The following is a 21683-nucleotide window of genomic DNA, read 5'->3' as shown; positions in this document are numbered from 1 at the left end:
TTTGTTTCATATGTGTTTTGCCTGTGTATGTCTGTGTACCACATGAATACCTAGTGCCTGCACATGCAAGAAGTTATAAGATCCTGTGCAACTAGAGTTACAGATGGTTGTGAACCACCATGTTGGGGATGAATATTGAACTCTGGACCCCTGGAAGAGCAACAATCGCTCATAACAACCTAGTGTTTTAAAGTATTATCAATTTCATTCATTTATTTATTTACATTTTGTATGCTTGCACTATTACATATGCTATAGCATGCAAAGGACAATGTGGAACAAAAGAGAACAACTTGTGGAAGTTGGTTCTTTCCTTTCTCCATGTGGGTCCTGGGGATAGAACTCAGGTTGTGGGGTTGGCAGCAAGAGCTTTAATCCACTGATCCATCTTGTTGACTAGCTGAGATCAGGTTTTATAGTGAGGAAGTCTACACATGAACAATAGAAAAATAGGATACAAGTACACAAATTAAAAACTGTATTCCTGTTATGGTTTTGTCACCTTGACACAAACTAGAGTTATCTAGAAAGAGAGTTTCAAAGAGAGGTTCTCAATATAAGGATGGCCTGTAGGCATGTTTATGGACAATGTCTTATGACTACCACTGTTGGGGGCACTTATACAGGTCAGAAAACAGAATCCTGACCTGTATAAGTGTGAAGAAAGTTAGTTGAGCACTAGCATGTGTGCATTAATCCACTGCTCTTTGCTCTTGACAGTGCTTGTGATTGACTATGCATCCAGGTTTTGCTACCTTGACTTCCATAGTGATGGCCCAGAAGCTGAAATTCTGAATTTGGTAAACATTTTTTTCTACCATTTCTTAGGTCAAGTGGATCAAAATTAGTATGCATGCCTCCTTTGAGGAGAGTCAGTGAGAGAGTAAGAACACAAAGACTTACACAAGTTCTTCTATGTTGCACTCTGCCTGGCTCAAGACATCACACAACAGTTTCACATCACTGTGGGAGAGAATTGTGAGGCTGAGGTTCAAGTGCTGTAAATTGCAGTTCTGAATCAACTCAAAGAACAGGTACTTTTCACATACGAAGAACACATTATTTGCCCTGCAAAACAAAGAGTGGTATCCATTGGTTTCCACCCAGCCTGAGCTGTTATCTTTGGCAAGATCCTATATTCCACAATAACCATATAACTCTAATTTTGTAAACAAGTGACACAGCTCACTGGCTCTCAAACTGGGTGATTTTTCTCTTACATGTGGAACTTGTGTGGAAACATGTGAAGACAAGGCTTGCTATTACACCAGGAAGCTACTAGCATCTAAACAGCAGAAATCCCCCACCCCCACCCCCACCCCCCAGCACACACACACACACACACACTCTCTCTCTCTCTCTCTCTCTCTCTCTCTCTCATCATCATCATCATCATCATCATCATCTTATAATTCATGGGACACCCCTCAAGGAAGAATAGTCAGCAACAGACACATTAGAAGTCAGAAGATAGTAAGATTCTTCTTTAGACTGCACAAGCCTTCGTCCTTCATTTATGCTGTTAGCTAAGAGATGGTGGAAAGGCTAGTCTGTTACTTCTGGTATGCCTACATCAAATAGACTTACACAAGAACGTTAAGGGTGTAGTTGTGGTACTTCAAATTATTATACAAGACTGAAAAGGCTGATTCACTGAGATTAGTGTCTTTCATTCGGAGTTCCTGAATGTCCTTACTGATTATGAACACAGAGCAAATATGATTCCAAGCAGTGAGCAGCCTTTCCCTGTAACAGGAGAGAAAGGAATACATTCCACAGTTAGTAAGTTAAGTCAAAGAGCTGGAGACATGGCTCAGTGGTTAAGAGCATTTTGCTTTTCTCCCAGAAGACCTGAGTTCAGTTTTTAGCACCAACATGGTGGCTCACACTTATCCATAACTCCATTTCTAGGGTTTCCCGACACAGTCTTCTGTCCACCATGGACATTGCATGGACACCATGAACATGCACACATGAAGGCAAAAAACACTTATAAAATAAAAATACATAGATGATAATACCTGTCAATACTTTCAAATTCTACTCATTTACAAAATGTTAAGTCAAGCCATTCACAGCACATAAATGTAGCAAACTGACTCCTATACTGAGGAAGGGTAGCTAGTTAAAGTCATTTTGTGTTTGCAGCTGGTAGTCAGACATATAACAAGGTCTGTGGGATTCTGGCTGTTACAGCTTGAGGTGGAGATGCAGTTAATATCTATTGGGAAAAGGTCAGAGGATTCTGAGAATCCTACACATTAGGGACCAGACTTGTCTGGGGCTTTCACCTATCCTCCCCATTCCCACAACAGGGTAAGATAACCCAGATGGCTTGGCAGTGTTGATGTTGAGAAAACCTGCTTTATAGAAGGGTGCCATAGCCACTGAGTCAAAACTTACAGCAAGAAACTTCTGGCTCAAACTTCAGATGCCACTACTTACCCAGCTTATAATCTTGGATAATATTGGTGACTTCTATGTCTACTTTTCTTACCTCTAGCAGGATAATCAAATATGCCTTGTAATATTTTGGTGTGTGGAGGTGTGTGTGCAGTGTGTGTGTGTGTGTCACATTATTGACAAGAAGTCAAAGGACAACTTGCAGGGAATGGAATTAGTTTTCCTATGTGGTCGAAGGGATTGAATCTAGGTCATCAGATTTGAGGGAAGGTCCCTTTTATCTGCTTAGTCATTTTGCCAGCTCAAATTAATAAGTTTTCAAGTGTGAAATGAGTCCCAGGGATAAACTCCAAGGCTCCTAAGGAATGAGGCTAACTTATTTTATTGATGTAGAAAGATCAGAAATTCAAGGCCAGCCTTGATTACAGAATGAATAGAAGGCTAAACCATGTCTCAAAATATAAGCTGGGGCTGCTATTCCTGGTAACATGCTAGTCTAGTATATATGATGCCCTGGATTCTGTTCTCAGGATGGAAAAAATAGAGTCAAGAGACAGAAATTATACACATGTATTTTTTGTTGTTTAATTTGGTTATTTTGGGTTTGAGTTTTTAGTTTTTTATTTGTTTGCTTGCTTGCTTGTTTTTGACAGAATCTCACACTTTAGACAAGACTGATCTGGAACCCACATTGTAAGTAGCCCAAGCTACTTTAAAATGCTGAGAAAACCTCTTGCCTCAGTTTCCTGGGTGCTGGGGTTACAAGTATGACACCCTCATACCTGACTAAGTGTGATTAATATGTTGTTTTCCTTACATACACTGTCTTATCCACTCTAGGCCTGCCATAATCCTTGGATTACAAGCATGCACCCCTATACTCAGTTGTATAGGAGTCTGGGGAATAAATCCAGGACCTGTACATTATACCAGGCAATACTCTTGAGTACTGGGTTACTTACTGGGTCCCTGTCTATATGAACTGATGTATCACTGTGAGCTCATAAATATGCACAAGTAACAATTAACAAACATAGTCAGGCCTGGCTGCAAGTTCCTTTAATCCCAGTACTCTGGATACTGTCACATGGATATCTGAGTTCCAAGCTTGCCACAGCTACATAGTGAGACTCCTGTCACAAAACAATTAACAAAAAATATTAATAAGTTCAAATAGCATTATCTTTAAAAGAGCCCATCTGGGACTCAAAATGGAGCTGTCTGGAGACAGTTCAGTCTTTAAGAGTGCTTGCTTTTCTTCAGATAATAAGAATTTGGATCCCCAAACCCACATCTGTCATTTAACTATAGCTCCAGGGGAATCTGGTGACTTCTTCAGGCCACTGAGGCCACCTCCACACAAGTGCATACTAACATGTAGCCACATGCAGATAAGTTAGAAATAAGTCTTACAAAAAGGAAGTTGTTATCAAAACAGCTGAATTTATTTTTTCCCTTAAAAGTTCTATTTTCTTTTTAAATTTATTTTTAAAATCATATAATTTAAATAGTATCCCATCACTTTTTTCCCTCCTGTCCCTAATGTGCACCACCAACTCTCAAGCCGACATCTTTTTTGTCATACACACACACACACACACACACACACACACACACACAGAGAGAGAGAGAGAGAGAGAGAGAGAGAGGATGTATGCACACACATGTAATACACACATGCCTATACTTATTACATATACATATATGCACACACAATCTGTTGAGTTTGCTTTTGTGGTTTGTGTGTATGTAGTTTCTAGGCTTACAACTCGCTATTGAACATCCAGTAAGGGTGTATTTTGAATCTGTCAATATTCCATCAATATATCAGTACAGATTCTGAAAATGGGACTGAAAAGAAAGATAATGAATGGACTCACATATAGCTGTGTTCTTGAGCTCCACTCAGGACATTCTGGGTTGAAAAGGATAGTTTCTTCAGTGTAAAACAGTGTTTTAAGCAGTGGGCAGCAACAATAACATCAGAATAATCCTTAGCCACAAAGTTAATCTGTTCCATACAGTTCATAGCTTCTACTAAGAAGGTGTCATCGTCCATCTCAAACAGACAGTAAAACAGCTTCATGCCATCTATCTGTTCTTGAAGCTCTTCGTTGCCACTTATAGTTTCCAGGCACTGATACAACTGACGTTTTATTTCTTGGGACAACTGGTGGCCAAAAAACGCCTCTAGCTTTTTTTGTTCTGATTCATGTAAAAGGCCAAAGATGAAAGAGCCAAAGAAAATCCACTGTACTTTGACTTTCTTTAGAAATGCAAACATGAGTTTCTCTATACTTTTAACCTCCTGGCTAGGGTGGTCCACGTGGCTCTTTAGCAGATAAAAGATAGCTGCACAGACCTCCTGAACAGATGGATGGAGAAATATATAAGATTTTTCAGATTCCCTGATATTTATAAGCATTCCAATGTCCAGTAGTATGGGGATGTCAGAGTCCATGATCCCATTTCTCCTGAGAGCCTCCTCACCAAACACAAACGTGTCAGTCCACATGCCCTCAGCGGCCAGAGAACATAAGCCCTGCAGCTGGTCTTGGCTTTTCTTACTTGGAGAATGGGCATTTTGGGGAATGAACAAATTGAAGATGTGAGTGGTATACAGGGAGGTAGTACAACGGCAAATGGAGACTGGGTCTCTTCCCTTCTCTATCTCTTCTTTTAGACAAGTAGCCACCATCCAGCAGAGCACAGGGACCTGACATACAGTGAACAGCTGCTCATTTTCTCTCACCAGACTGAAGGCTTCATGGGCTCTGTTCCTATCTTGGAATAATCTGTGGAAACTCATCTTAATATTTCTCTCCTTAAGTCCCTTTATTATTTTCACATGTGTGTATTCAATCCTGTTCTCCATTTTTTCAAAACTCTCTGGGGTAGCAGAGATGAGGAGAGAGGATTCAGGGAGCATCTTCCTCCTGAGCAAACTGCTCAGCAGTACATTCACTGGCTGCTTCTCTGTACAGTTATCACACAGCTCTGATTCCCATTTGAACAAATCACATTCCATCCCTTCTAAGCTGTCGATGATAAATAAGAGTTTCTCAGGTTTGGATAGTATCTCCTCTATGGGAGCTGAGGGGCCAGGCCATTCTCTGGAGATCAATTCAGCCAGGCTAGCTGTCTTCAACTGCTTCACTTCTCGACAGCAGAAGTAGAAGATGTAGGAGAATTTGTGCAGAAACACTGGGCTTTCTATCCAGGCCAGCATTAACCTCTTCAACATCAGTGTCTTGCCAACTCCAGCACCACCACTCAGGAACACCACCTGTGGCTTTGATTCAGTGCCCTTTGATTGGAAAAGGTTCTCAAAACAATCATAGTCATCCTCAGTAAATTTCTCCTTTAAAAAATTCTGAATACTAATAGTGAATGCTCTGGAACTGTCATGGGTCATCTTGGTCTTCATATGAGCTCGATATAACTTTGGGCATCCTGAGTCAGTGAGCACAAGGGAAATAAATGCACAATATATCAAAGCTGATTATTCCCCCATATCTGATGATAACACTTTAATTATCAGAATGGCTCATTTAAAAAAATTATTTTTTGTATGTTATTGGGTTCCCATAGAGGGCAAATATGCTAAATCTCATACCCACCCCCACCTGGATTTACCACTGTCCATGAGTAGCTCCACATGGGTGCTGGGAGCAAAACTCAGGTCCTATGCAAGAGTGAAACATGCCCCTAGCCACTGAGTCATTTCTTCTGTCCCCTTAGGATATGTATATTTTTATGAGTTTGTAATCTGTTGGCCCAGAACAATGCTAGTTAAAGTGAGAAGATTTTTCACTAGCCCTGGATCCCTGTTGCATTTCTCTGTGTGTAAGGAATGTTATACTGTTAAACTGTCACATGCTCTTTCAAAAGCTGTCACTTGAAGTCAGATTGTCCCTCTTCCTCATTTCAGACCCATCCATATCTAAGTGTATTGCTTTCTTGGGTTCTTTTCTAGGAATGGGCTGACCCCTAACTCTGCAAAAGGAAGTGAAGAGGATAAAAGAGATGAAGAATAAAAATACTATGCCCTTCAGGACAGCTAAAATATGAATCATTTCAAACATATTTTATGACTGTTTCCCCCATGATATAAAAGTGCCTTCAATGGGCAAAGAAGCCTGAAGTAGAACCAAGGGAACCTAAACCATGGAAAAACAGCTCAATTGGGAGCTCCACCTGACTCCAATTTCCCAATCTGGTTTCTGCTGGATGCTGTGAAAGTACAATTTAATGATGTTATGAGAACCCAATTTGCTGATGTAACCCTCCTAACATTGTATGCTTTTTCAATTGGGAATATCACTTGAGAGGATACTCTCTGCTCTGCTTGGGACTTCAGTTGGCTGCCTTAAAGAGGCTTACCCAGTCAGTTTCTATTGGATGGTTTAAGGACCCAGTTTGACGATGTTTTGCTATCTATCAGTCAGTCTGTCTATCCATCCATCTATCTACCTACATACCTACTGACCTACCTACTGTTTATCTCTATCATTTCCTATTTATTATTTAATTTGACTTGTACTTAATGTACTCATTCAAAAATAAAAGCATGGCTTTCCTAGATAATACTCTGGACCATATGGAACCCTGTGCTGTGTGAAGCTGCACTACTGGGATGGTAGAAATACCAACCAGGTGTGACAGAATGCATGGCTTTCTAAACTCAAACATCAGATGTTATTACTACCAACAGAAGATTGACTGCATTGTGAAAACAGGTAGTGTCACACTGACATTAAAAGTATAGAATAATGGGGCTAGAGAGATGCATTAGTAGTTAAGGACACTGGCTACTCTGAAAAATGTCTTAAGAATGATTTGCATCACACACATCAGATAGTTCACTACAATCTATGACCCAGGATGAGAGGGCCTGGCCTCTGTAGGCACTGCACTCACACACATAATCCAACACATGTGCATGCACATGGGAAATTTTTGAGAAGGTATCTTAATTTTTTTTAGCATACACAACCTCCCATATATATGTCAAGAAAGCAAAAATGGTATGGTTTAAAGGGCCAGAGGGAACTAGTGGGAAAGAGAGAAGGAAGAGTCACAGTGGGCAAATACCATGAGCAAAGCACAAGGATACACACACACAATGAAACACTTTGTATGCCAAGTATAACAATTTTTAAAAGGCGCTTAATAAAACTAAAAGGCAGGTTGGGCAATCAGTAGAAACTAAGGAAAGCAAAGCAAACTGTTTACCCAAAAGGTCTTAATTTAAGAATCAACAGATAGGGGCTAGTAAGATGCTTCAGGGACATTTGCCATCAAGCCGGATTACTTAAGTTTGGTCCGTGAGACCCAAATGACAGAAGCAGAATTAACTCTCTGAAGTTGTTTTTTGATCCCTACTTGTGAACTTTGGTATACAAATTAGTAAGTGTATATATATGAATAATACATGTAAGAAAAGCCAAAAGAAGCCAACAAGTGGATATTTTATTGATTAGAAATAGTTGAACAGGGAACCAAGGGCCAGAGGACAGTTAGAAACAAAAGATATCCTAAAGCACAGAGGAAAGATAAAAGGAAATATACACAAGACATTGTATGAAGGTCTAACATGTAGGGATCAAGAGATGGCTCAGTGATTAAAAGCACCCAGAAGATATAGGTTTAGTTACAAGCATCCACATGACAGTTTCCTCATTCTGTAGGTCCAGATCTGATATACTCTTCTGGCCTTCAAGGTATATAGTTCATAAATAGTGCATGCAGACACTCTCACATACACATAATACAGTTTCTAACTGTTCACATGTATTTTAATCATTAAAGACTCTTATATGCAACTGTATTGCAAGAAGAAAGTGGGAAAGAACAGCACTGACACAATTTTTAAACAAATACAAAAAGGACATGCATTATATGTACTCACTTATAAGTGGATATGAGCCATAAAGTACAATCCACAAACCTAAAAAAGTCAAATAACAAGGAGGACCCAAGGGAGGATGGTTGAATATTTCTTAGAAAAAGAAATAAAATAGATATTAGAATGGGATGCAGAGAGGCAACTGGGTGGGAGGGGAGATGGGGAGGTGATGGGGGTGGGGTTATCAGGTGTAGGGGAGTGAGAGCATTAATCAAAGGGGGGAGGGCAACTCTAAAATGTGCCAGAAACTTGTGATGGGGAATGACCCCAGAATGTTTATAGGGGTGACTCTAGCTGAGACTTCTAGCAGTTGAAAATGTGAATTTTGAAGTGGCCACTTCCTGAAGCCAGGCAGGACTCACAGTGGAGGGATAAGGACAGCAACCCAACCACAAAACTGTCAACCCAAAATGTGCCCTGCCTACCTACAAGATGTTCAGAGAAAATGATAGAGCAGAAACTGAGGCAATGGCCAAGAAATGACAGCCCAAAATTGAGACACATCCCATCAGCAAGAACCAAACCCTGACACTATTAATGATATTTCATTCTGTTTGCAGACAGGAGTCTAACATAACCGTTCTCTGAGAGGTTCCACCCACCAGCCAATGGAAAGAGATGCAGAGATCCACAGCCTAATATTAAATTGAGCTTGGGAGTCTTGTGGAAGATTTGGGGGAAGGATTAAAAGAACTGAAGAGACCAGGGCCTCCACAGGAGGACCAAAAGACTCAACTGGGCCCTTGGGTGCTTCCAAAGACTGAACTACCAGTTAAAGAGCAAGCATGGGCTGGACCTAGCTGCCCCTGCCCACAGCATGTATGTAGCAGACGTACAGCTTGATCTTCATGTGGGACCCCCAACAACTGGAGTAACTGCTGTTCCTGAATGTGTTGCCTGTCTATGGATCCCCTAACTGGACTGCTATGTCTGGTCTCAATAAGAGATTATGTGCCTAGACAAGCAGTGAGTTAATGTACCAGCATGGGGTAGGGGCAGTACACAGGGGTCTCCTTCTCAGAGAAAAAGAAGAGGGGGATGGGTGGAGGATCTGTGTGAGGGGTTATTGGGAAGAGGAGGCCTGATATTGAGATGGAAAGTGATTTTTTTTTTAAAAAAAAGTAGGGGGGGAAAGAACAGCACAAAGACAACTTTTAAACATATAAAGGCTGGAGTAAAGAATATTTTATAGACACAGATCTAAGATTATCAGTGGATCCTAAGTAGAATGAGCTTAGAGAAAAAAAAACATACATCTAGGGTTATCATAATACGACACTAGAACATCAAAGACAAAGAAATGAATGAAACCTAAAAGCATTCATGATATCTTATACCAGGGTGAATATAAGTGCGAATTGTAAGGTCATGATGTTTATGAAACATAGCTTTTCTCTTATAAGTTTTTGCTTGCTAAAGATCAAAACAGACACAGACACAAATAAATTGAGAAATTTTGTTCCACACTGTATGACATAGATGTTTCAAAAGCATATATGATATGTATGTGGGAGGGGCAGGGAGGTATAATACATATGCATGTGGAGATCAGAGGTTGATATTGGGCATCTCCAACTACTTACCACTTAAGAAAAAAAGAAAAGATTTGTTTTTAATTTGGGTGAATGAATGTTTTTGTTTTCATGCATGTATGTGCACCAGATGTGTGCAATACCCTCAGAGGATAGAAGGTGGCATTGGATCCCCTGAAAGTAGAGTTACAGATTGCTGTGAACCACCAAGTAGGTTCTGGAAACAGAGACAATGTTCTCAGTAAGAGCAGGTGTTCTTCACCACTGAATCATCTCTTCAGGTCCTCCATCTCTTTTTTGAGACAAATTTTTTTAAGCTGGCTTAGAAACTGCCAAGCTGACTCACCAACTTGCTACCATGCTTTCCTTGTATGTGGTTGCTGAGATCTAAGGTCAGTTTTTCATGTTTATACAGCAAGCACCTTACAGACTTAGCCACTTTCCTAGACCCCATGAATATGATCTCTTACAGGTGTTTTTCTGTTGCTGCTAACCTAAATCCATTTCACTATAGAATTAAGGCTCCAGTTTAGATTCAAGGGAATATTACTAATGTCCTGTGTAGAAGTTTAACCAACTAGGTTAGAGCATGATACACTCATACATTTGACCTCACAGACTAGACCTAATGTGTCAACATTGAGCTGCCTCCTTCCTCAAGGAGAAGAACATTCCATTCCACCCGCTGGCCCTATGGTAGATGGGCATGAAAAAGTTATCAAAACTAAGACATGATCCTCACTCAGTATAAATAAGTTTTCATCAACTCACCATCAATCTCTCTTTTTGCTCTCTCTATGAGATCCTTCCTGTTGATCTTCTGGAAAAATCTGAAGGTCATATCCCAGGCTGGCTTCTCTTCATAATGTTTCAACAGTAAGCTGGCAAGGTCTTGCCGAGATGCCTTCTTCACTTCTGTCCAAGAAACCTGTTTCAGGCCCAACTGCAAAACCTCCTGTTTGAGGAACTCCTTAAACTTTACGAATTCCTTCTTGTTTAGCTCTTCCAAGTACCACATAAGGCCAAAATCAGAAAAGAAAGATGCCATTGTGTCTTAAGGAAGATAGACTCGTCTTCAGAGAGATGAGTATCAGGATTAAAAAACAGGATCTGTGGGAAAATCGGGCAAGCAGCTGAATTATATAACTAATTAATTAAAATTAAACAGAGGTCAAAGGGGAATGTTTGATCTGATAAAGTGTTTGTTGCACAAGTGTAGGGACTTAAGTTGGGTCCACATCATTCATGTAAGAAGCAGGGTGTGCAGCCACAAAACCTTTAACCTACTATATGTCTGGCCTGCAAGATATGCTAGAACAATGGGGATGTAGAACTTTTGGGAGTGGACAACCAGTGACTGGTCCAACTTGAAGCCCATAATATGAGAGTGAGCCCACAAATGGCACTACATGAATGGCCAGGAACCACTGGCTAGGCAGCTCAGAGACCTATGATAGAAGCAATCACAACTGTCCAAAGAACAAAAGTCAATAAAATTATTCCTAATGATTTTTTCTGCTATGCTCATAGATTGGTACCTGTCATCAGAGATATCGTTGAGTAAGTGAGAGAAGCAGATGCAGAGACCACAGCCAAAAAATAGGTGAAGCCAGGAACCCCCCCCCACCCCACCCCCACTCAGAAGATACATAAGAAGGATTTCAGAAGCCAGAGGGGTCAAGGACACCATGAGAACACAACCCACACAATCAACTAAACAGGGCTCATAGGGACTCAAAGAAACTGAAGAGACAATCATGGAGCCTGCATAGGTCTGCACTAAGTTTTCTGAATAAGTGTTATGGTTGTACAGTTTGGTGTTTTTGTGAGACCTCTAACAATGGGAGAGGGAGCTGTCACTGACTCGTTTGTCTAGATTTAACCCCTTTTCTCCTATTGGGTTGCCTCATCCAGCCTTGATGAGGATTTGTGACTAGTCTTATTGTAGTTTCATATGCTGTATTTTTTTAAGGGAAAAAAAGAAGGGATGGATCTAGGAGAGAGGGAATGTATATGTGAGGAGGACTAGGATCCATACAAGTAGGCAAACCTGCTTTTGGGAACTAGTATATGTAAAGAAATAAAAAAGATGCAGGGTGTGATAGCAAAGCCATGTAATCCTAGCACTTGGAAGGCAGAAAAGAATCCCTGTGGCCTGATGGCCAGCTTCTCTAGTCAAATTTCTTGAGTTCTAGTTTCACTGAGAAATCTTATCTCAAGAAACAGGTAATGCACTGTTCATGTGGGTGATAAATAAGGGCAGGGACTTTTTCCATATGGGTTCATATTAGGTCTCATCCCATTAAAGGGTCATTAGAACGTAGTGGTTCTCAACATTCCTAATGCTATAACCCTTTAATGCAGTTCCTCATATTTTAGTAACCTCCAACCAGAAAATTACTTTTGCTGCTTCTTCATAACTGCAGTTTTGCTACCTTATGGACAGTGATGTAAATATATGTGTTTTCCTATGGTTTTAGGTGATCCCTTTGAAACAGTGATTCAACCCCCTCCCACAAGGGCTGTAACCCACAAGTTGAGAACCACTGCAACAACACTTAGAAAACAACAAAGTGAGATTTACTATTCTAAAGAGTTATTGATGCAGCTGGAGTGATAGCTCATCAGTTAAGCACCTTTGATGCTCTTGCAGAAAACCCAGGTTTAGTTTCCAGTGCCCATACTGATGGGATCATAGCTGTTTGTATTGTTAGCTCCATGAGATCTGACATCCTCTTATGGACTTTACAGGCATGATACACATGTTGTACACCTGCATACACTCAAGCACACACAAACACATGAGTAAATGTTAAAAGAATTACTGCTTCCACAAATTCTGGTGATACTAGGTGGAATGCCAGTATATAGATGCTAGTATATAAGTAAATAAGTACTACCATGTACCATTATGGTACACAATACAATGTCATAAGACAGCTATAACATATAAACAGATAGCTGGCGCAAGCCTGGAATCCCAGCTACTTCAGAGGAAGAAGCAGGAGGATTAAAATTTCAGGGTCTGCCTACAAACAGTGAAATCAAGGCAAGCCCAGGCAACTTAGTGAAACTCTGTCTCAAAAAAAGCTGTTAGAAGTACTGCCTGCTCTTCCAGAAAACCTGGGTTCATATTCCAGCACCCATATGGTAGCTTACAATGATAGTGAGGTGTAGCTCAGGTGTTAAGAGTACCTGGAGACCACGTAGAGGACCTGAGTTTAGTTACCAGCATCTATATGAGATGGCTCACAACCATCTATAACTCCAGTTCAATGGCATGTGATACCTTCTTCCCTGAGCAGCACCCATGCATGTGGTTCACTGACAAAACTTCCATACACATGACAAGGAAATAAGTAAATAAATAAGGTATTATCTTTGAGCTATATAAAAACAAAGCATAAAAAGAAGGCTGGTTAATGGATCAGTGGTAGAGTACTTGTGAAATGTATGCACTGAACTAAATTCAGTCTTCAGTACTGAAAAAACAAAAAAATCTGATATGACAAAGCCATGCAAAGGAAGGCTTAACATAACTAGGACATCCAAAGATTTTAGCTCTAAGACAAAAACACAGAAAGGAGGACCCCCAGCAGATATCAGATGCAGAAATAATATAATTACCCAGAAAGTATGAAAATTCTTAACCTATATCCACTGAGCACATCTGCAACCTAAAGGAAATAGACTTATCTGTAAGCAGTGGGAATGTACATGAAGGAGTGCCCTTTCAACAAATGGTACTAGAACAACACAGTCTGGATGCGAAATAAAATGAACTGGCTCCTGCAGAATAATAACACCCGAAGCTGTCTTCTGGTCCCCATGCATACCTGAGCACGCACATTTATTCACCCTCATGAAAAGATAGTAAACATTATTCATTATTTATAATATGAAAAAAAAAGAGTTATCGTCATATACCTAAGGAAATGAGCAAGGGCCTGTGGATGTAGTTCAGGTAGAAGAGTGCTTGATGAGCAAGCAGCCATCTCTGGTTCTGTTCTAGCATCACATGCACAAGGAGGAAGAAAGGAAGGAAGGAAGGAAGGAAGGAAGGAAGGAAGGAAGGGGGAAGGAAGGAAGGAAGGAAGGAAGGAAGGAAGGAAGGAAGGAAGAGAGGGAGGGAGGGAGGGAGGGAGGAAGGAAGGGAGGGAGGGAGGAAGGGAGGAAGGAAGGGGGGAGGGGGGAAGGGGAGGAAAGGAGGGAAGTCAGAGAAGAAAAAAAGGAAGGGAGGGAGGGAGGAGTATAAAACCTACTCCTGGGTGGCCTTGGGATTTAGATGTAAGTACACAGTGGAAAGAGAAAATCAACTCTTATAAGAAGACCTCTGACACCACAGACACTCTTAGGCATGTGTGCAATCCTATGTGTTTGCCCCCACACAAGTAAAACAAATGTAATAAAAATTACAAGTACACATGTATTTTCAACTCACATTTGATTTTTGAGATGCAACTTCAATGAGATATCTATGTATCTGGAAAGGTCACTATTGGGCCCTTTGAAATAACTGACAAAATCATCAATCGACTATATCAAGAAGTCCAAAGAGAGACATTCTCCAACAGCTACACTCTTTAAAGGGAAACTAAGAAATCAAAAAACAGAAAGATTTGGAGACAATTCCAGAGTGCTAGATAGGGCTTGTGGATGGCAGGCATTGAATTGTGGTGATGTGGGGAAGGGCTTGGGGAAGAAAGATGCTATGCTTTAGAGACATAGTCTCATATTTTGACTGATAAAATAGTTAGAAGTCAGAACTCACTGGCAAGGACCTAAAAGCCCACTGACATTATATGTGCTCTTCAAAGGACACAATATCTAAGAGAATAAATGAACTGTCATCACTTGACTCTAGATCATGACTTCCTGAAGACATCCCCACCAAGTATAACAAAACCAAGAATAATCTGTGTTTTCTTCTGGCTAAAGCAGATTCTCAACCTGTGGTCATGACCCCTTAAGGATGGAATAACCCTTTCACTGGGGTTGCATATCAGATATCCTGCATATCATATATTTTCATTAAGACTCACAACAGCAAATTTACAGCTATGAAATACAATAAAAGTAATGTATGTTTAGGGGTCAAAACAATTTGAGGAACTGAACTAAAGGGATACAGCATTAGGAAGTTTGAGAACCACTGGACTAACATAACATATAATGTTGATTCTCTACCACTCTTTTCTCCTGTCCTAGAAGATACCTAAAGTGTCCTAAAGTCACCTTAAAACTTTGTTTTTTTAAATTTTTTTCTTAGATATTTTCTTTATTTACATTTCAAATGCCATCCTGAAAGTTCCCTGTACCCTCCCCCAGCACTGCTCCCCTACCCACTCACTCCTTGCTGGCATATGCACTCTGGAAATCAGTCTGGCGGTTCCTCAGAAAATTGGACATAGTACTACCAGAAGATCCAGCAATACCTCTCCTGGATACCCAGAAGATGTTCCAACTGGTAATAAGGAAACATGCTTCACTATGTTCATAGCAGCCTTATTTATAATAGCCAGAAGCTAGAAAGAACCAAGATGTCCCTCAACAGAGGAATGGATACCTTCATACTTTGTATTGTGAGAAAACTCCTTCAACTTTTAACTGTATTACAAATAACATTCTTTTTAAAAATATTTGCATTCTTTTCTGTGTATATGTATTTGTATGTCTGTTGATATGTGATGTGATGTGATGTGTGTGTGTATACATGTGCATGAACTTGATGTGTATGCAGAAACCGGAAGGATTAGTAGTCTGAAGCTGGAGTTACATGCAATTGTGAGCCACTCATGTGGGAACCAAACATGGGTCCTCTGGAAGAGCAGCAAACATTCTGACTCAGTGAGCACTCTCTCCAGCACCACAAAATACTCTCTTTGGGTAGTATTAGAAAGAAGTTCGAGGGTCATGGGAATGGTATTTCTTAACAAACTTAAGAGGTGTCACGTTGAGAATCACCAAGTTCCAGTGTGTGCCTACTGCAAAGAAACGATCTCTGAATATCTCTTGAGAATTCAATTTCCTCTCTGGTATGTTCTGTTCTCTCTCTCTCTCTTTCTCTCTTTCTCTCTTTCTCTCTCTCTCTCTCTCTCTCTCAGCATTTTTTCTATTTTTTAAAAAATAAATCCAATTGAGCTTCACATCTACCTTACTCTTAAATTAATTTCTTTGTTGAAGCTACCAATCCTAGTTTTGTCTTGGTAGATGGGGGTTGATGTCCCTGAAAATAATTCCCCAGACAGTTGCCAGTGTTGTGTGGGGCTGTGTTCCTATGATTAGTGGCAACTCCACTAGATCAGACACTGTAGGAAGAGGTAAAGTGTAAGAATCCAGAACAGACTTCTGCTCAGGCCACCATACCCACAGCAGTTCCTCCTCTCTCACAGTCACTGTAAGAAAAAAATTGTTGTGGTCCATTTACAGTGTGCTCTGAACTTAGAGATCATCAAAGAATAAAAAATTGAAAGCAGGAAGTCCTAGCCCCCCATCTCCTCTAACTGGTGACTGGTAGTTTGCAGAGTTGCAAAGTTACAGGAAGTCTTCCTTGTGACTGAAGCTGAAAAGAGAAAAGGGTGGGTCTGAACCATGAATATCCTTTAGATGAGGGTTTGCTTCCTGAAATAATCTGATGGGGGAATTTGGGAAAGAATTTAAATGTCAGAACATCGGAAGAAGAATTGTGAAAAACTGTCTCTGGGACATGACACAGTTATTGCACACACAAACTCATGGTGGCTGTGGTTCCCTGAACAAGATCAAGCTAGTCAACATTTTAGCATGGATGGAGGAGGTGGTGATAAGGCCTCACTCCTAACTGGGGAGCTATTTGTACTTGATAGCTACTGAGATGGAGAGCCATTTTTTTCATATGGAGGGTACACCTTGGGTAATTGCCAATGTTCAAGTGAGTGACCCCACAACTGTTCACATATACTAACTGGACTATACTTAGCTTAAAATTTCATGAGCAAGTTACATCCTTTAAGAGAGAAACAACAAAGAGGGGAATTCAAATCAGAAGGAAATAATGATAGGGAAAATAGAGTGAGAAAGCAAAAGATAGACAAGACAGACACAGACAGAGAGAAAGAGAGACTCAAAGTCAGTAGATTTTTTGAGGACAACCATCAGATACAATTAAAAAATATAAAATAAGCCAGGCAGTGGTGGCATACACCTTTGATCCCAGCACTCAGGAGACAGAGGCAGGATCTTCTCTGATTTCCAGGCCAGCCTGGTCTACAGAGTTACAGGACAACCAGTGCTACATAGAGAATCCTTATCACATAACAAAACAAAACAAAACAAAACAAAACTTCACCATGGTGGCACACACCTTTGATCTCAGCACTCAGGTTGCAGAGGAGGGTGTACTTCTAAGTTTGAAGCAGGTCAGGGGTACAAAATAAGACCATATCTCAAAAACAAACAAACAAACAATAAACAAAACAAATAAAACACAAAACAGGAATTTTTTTAAATTTAAAAAGCAGGAAAAAAAAGCAAAATCGAGTAATAAACATCAGCTGGCATCTATGAAGTTTATCACATACCCTTAGAGTAATAAACATCAGCTAGCATCTATGAAGTTTATCACATACCCTTAGAGTAATAAACATCACCTGGCATCTATGAAGTTTATCACATACCCTTAGAGTAATAAACATCAGCCAGCATCTATGAAGTTTATCACATACCCTTAATTATCACTTTCAACCCAATCAAACTGATGATTTTGTTCATATATAAAGATTCTTGGAGAAGAAAATTCTTCACTTTTCATTTCTTTTTAAGAGTTTTTAGTTCCAGCATTGGAGATCAAACTCAGGATCTTGAGCAGATTAGGCAAGTATACTTATCACCAAGCTAACCTTCAAACCTTAAGGGAAAAGTTGAAGCCCAACTTTACCAGGTGAAACAAATTCCTTCCCAAGACTTCAGATTTCAGCATCTTTTCCGGTGAGTTGGATCAAAAAATTTTATCTTGTCCTTCTAGATGAATTTTACACACACACACACACACACACACACACACACACATACACACACACCTCTCACTTTTTTTTTTTTTTTACTCTACTCTGTTTTTTTCATTCATTATTATTTTACCTGGTTTTGGTGCTAGGATCAAAGGCATGAGCCATCATGCCAGGCTAAATAAGTCTTAATGTTGGCCAACAGTACCCAGCTATTTTCCTGACTTTGATATACTGTGGTTCTACACAACAACATTTTTATTTTCAGAAAACAAACCCTGAGTTATTTGTGGTAAATATTAAAGATAAATTTTCAGGGGTTTCTATTACAAAATTACATAAAGTAAGTGGATTAACAGTACAGAAATTCAGTTAGGGATGGGAGTTGACTGGTAGCATGCTTGCTTAGCATGTACAGAACCCTGTGTTCCATCCTAGCAACACAGAACATCAGATGTGGTGGAGCACACCTGTAATACCAGAACCTGGGAGGTGAAAGCAAGAGGATTAGAAGTTCAAAGTCACCCTTGACTACACAGTGATTTCTCAGCTAGCTTATTCACTGTCCTTGAGACTCTGTCTCAAAACACCAACCAACTCTAATAACATCAAAATCACTAAGAATCATCTTGCCTTACTACTTGTGAGGCAGGAGTCGGCAGCTTCATGCTCCCTCCCTCAAGGAAACCCTCCCCTACCCCTTCTGAGTCCCTGCTTTGCTGAAAATCTGTTGTTTTATCCTTGCAGCTGCCTAACTCCAGTATCTGCCTTGATTATCACATTACACGTTCCTGGTGTTCCAGTCACCACGTGGTTACCCTTCAAAAAATAATTAAATCTACAACAATATCTTTTTGATGTATTAGAGATCAGGACACTGATATATTTGTTTAGAACTGGAACAATTCAACAATCCAGCCAATAGTAAGGACCAGTGTTTATTGATATGTAAGCAATCTTTGCCCATGCTCTTACCTAATAGCCAAGAAAAAAAAAAAAAAGCATGAGTCTTTAAAGGGTGAACTCAGGTGAATGTCTCAGACACAAGTACTAGTGTGTCCATACTTGCCTGCTTCTCTGTGGGTTCTCCTGGTTATTGGCCTCACAAACATAAATATGAATATACATATTCATGCACATATACATGCACATACTTCTAAATTTTCAGGTGTTCAACCCTCATGATGCCCACACATTATTTATTTTCTCTTTGTATCTGGAAAGCCTCATTAGCACCGGCTCCTCCAATGTCTTGAGCCCAGCTAACAGTCTCTTGTGATCCCTCTACTTACTTCAAAGTCGAAAAACAGCCAGATAAAGTCGCTAGGATTGTCTGTGGATCCAGCTGAAGCAAGAGTTGGAGGATTTGGACAAGTAATGATTTTTGTTTTCCTAAAAAAAAAGAAAGAAAAATAGTTAAATAGTTAGAGTACCATAAAGCATCCTGGCTACTCTGCTAAAGTAAGTCCAAATAACCATGACAAAGGATGCAAACTGGTTCTGGTTGCTCTAGACAGGAGGGAAGAAAAAGGGAAGGAAAAAAATGATGCCCACACACTGGCTCCTCAAATAAAAAAGTAAAGACAAGCATACAAGAGAAAAGAGGCAGAAGACAAGATTTGCTGACTCACTGCCCTAGGGCTTCCAGGTTAGTCCTTAATATAGGGCAGCAGCTGAAACTGGGAAGAAACATTCTATGTTGCCATGTGATTGGCCAGCGCTTTACTCCCTCTCCTTGGTGGTGGTTGCGGGAGGGGGTTGGCAAAAGAAGACAGATATGATTGATGTTGAAAGTTTGGTGTAGCTCTAAATCCTCAGGTCCTGGTATTCTACAGATAATGAACATTGCAGTGTATCTGGGTATTTAGACCTCCTGAAGAATCCAGATAATGTATCGCCAAGGCTTCTGACTGTACAGATGGATCCCTTCATCCTCTTGTTATCATTTCACATGTGCCACCATTATTTAGCATTTCAAAGGAGCATATAAATGAGGGTAGGCAGTTTCTCTGTCTCTGACCTCAGTCCGTCTTGATCCAGTTAGTTCAGGCTGGGATGGAAATCAGGCTCCTCTACTCTCAGAATCTGGAATGCTAGGATTGCAAGTGTGTACAACACTTGTGCCTAAATTTCAAGTTCTAACTATGATTACTAAGGCGCTTCCTTTCCCTGACTTAGGCTGCTAACGAAAATATTAAGTGAGGGAGGGGCCAGTGGAGGGAGCAGCAGAGAGAAGGCTCAGCTGATTGTATTTGACATCCATCCTGGAAGACCTGAGTTGATGGCGGAGGGAGAAATTTACTCCTGCAAGTTTTTCCTGATCCACTATCCATTCATAGATGGATAAATAACTGTATTAAACATTTAAAACGTTAAGCGTTAAATCTCAGAAATAAAAACAGTCATTAGTATTAAATGTTTTTACTGTGTGTAATTTATGTTGCTTTATTTTATTATTTTATTACTAATAATTTGTTATAACAAATATATAGATTAAACTGTAGATGCATATATTGAAAAAAATATGGGATTCCATCCTATCTTAGTCCTTAGTCTCACACATCCACTGGGCAGCTTTGAATGGACATAGATGATCCATATTTAAAGTATACACACACACACACACACACACACACACACACACACACACACACACGGTGTTATAGTTCGTCAAAAGACCCTTATTCACAAAGATCACAGAGACCGCCGCCGTGGCTGCAAAACGCATGAGGATTTTTATTGATCCAACATGTTGGGGACTCCCCTCCCAGCACACAAGCCAGAGGAGAGACCAAGAACAAAGAAAGAACACATTTTTTATACCTTTGTAAGGGGCAGATTTGAGCAACAGGGTTCTCATTGGTGTAGCAAGTAACCCTTTCAGGCAATGATTGGTTTGTATAGTGACTAAGTAACCCTTTGGCCTAGTGACTCACTTTGCCTGCCCCCTTGGTGGGTTATTATGATTTGGTCAGCAAAGTAATAGTACATTAACATCACAGCTATTAATGTCAGGGGAATTCTTGCAACAAGGTCAGGGTGGTTTGTGGTCTTTGTCAGAATTCAGTGTGGGGCAGGGGGCAGGAGAATTGCTAGTCTTGTTATGGTTATTTCTCTGAGAACAGCTAATATTGTTTTGATCAGTTTGGATAGTCCCTTTTGAAGGGGGAAGGTACTGGATGGTCTTGAATTCATTTTGGGTATTACAATGGTAGGAAGATGGTCAGGTTTTTATATCAACTTTGAATTGATCAAACCTGTCTTATATCTCCTGGGTTTTGGTAATCATGGCTGGCTTGATGTGAAACACAATCATGGTCCTTGAGTGTGTCAGGCAAGTGCTCCCTGTCCAGTGTGTCCAGTGTTGTCATTGTAGTGCCACCCCCCACTCCCAAGGGGAAAAAAGCTGCTGCAAAGTCTGAGAGCCTGAGTTTGATCTGGTGACCTCATTTTGTGGAAGGAAAGAACTGACTCTTCTGAGTTGTCCTCTGTACTGAACACATAGACATACACACACACACACACACACACACACACACACACACACTTCTTTTAAAAAGGGGTTACATTAAATGATCTTTTCTTTCATTATGAGGGTTTTGGTGGTTTTTTGTTTTGTTTTCTTTTGTTTGTTTGTTTGTTTGTTTTGGAGCTCTTTATTCGGCTATTTTCTAGCTTACAAAGACCTGGGAGTATAGAGAGATATTAAATCTTTTGTACTTTCTTCTTTTGATTCTACTGAGAGGACCATCATTTATTCTTCGATGAGTACGATGGGAGGAGTCATAGTTATCAGTGGTACCTAGAACACTTGGCTGATTTCACCAGACAGTTGCAGGTGAAAACAGGTTCTCAGTT

The 21683-nt window shown here is 40.2% G+C and overlaps 1 protein-coding gene across 4 annotated transcripts in view; it reads right to left on the bottom strand.

Annotated features, from left to right (window-relative positions):
* Positions 1–19990, bottom strand: part of Nlrp4a (NLR family, pyrin domain containing 4A) — a 41030-nt gene extending 21040 nt beyond the window's left edge. The window contains exons 1-6 of one of the 4 annotated variants that reach the window (NM_172896.3): positions 19846–19990; positions 19118–19217; positions 10615–10953; positions 4284–5856; positions 1588–1746; positions 904–1068 (exon numbers count right to left, since the gene is read on the bottom strand). In NM_172896.3, the coding sequence (NP_766484.1) occupies positions 904–1068; positions 1588–1746; positions 4284–5856; positions 10615–10891 (2174 nt within the window). In that variant the 5' untranslated portion in view covers positions 10892–10953; positions 19118–19217; positions 19846–19990. Of the gene's footprint in view, positions 1–899; positions 1069–1587; positions 1747–3448; positions 3537–4283; positions 5878–7212; positions 7231–10614; positions 10954–17185; positions 17267–19117; positions 19218–19418; positions 19490–19845 lie in introns of those variants that run through there. The other 3 variants (NM_001362156.1, XM_011250567.1, XM_030242565.1) reach the window with 3 other exon arrangements.
* Between the last annotated feature and the right edge of the window lie 1693 nt (positions 19991–21683).

The sequence above is a fragment of the Mus musculus genome, chromosome 7 (genome assembly GCF_000001635.26).
Source record: "Mus musculus strain C57BL/6J chromosome 7, GRCm38.p6 C57BL/6J".
In the NCBI taxonomy this organism is placed as follows: Eukaryota; Metazoa; Chordata; class Mammalia; order Rodentia; family Muridae; genus Mus; species Mus musculus.
The sequence above is the reverse complement of the archived record's forward strand: the minus strand, read 5'-3'. Positions and strand labels throughout refer to the sequence as shown.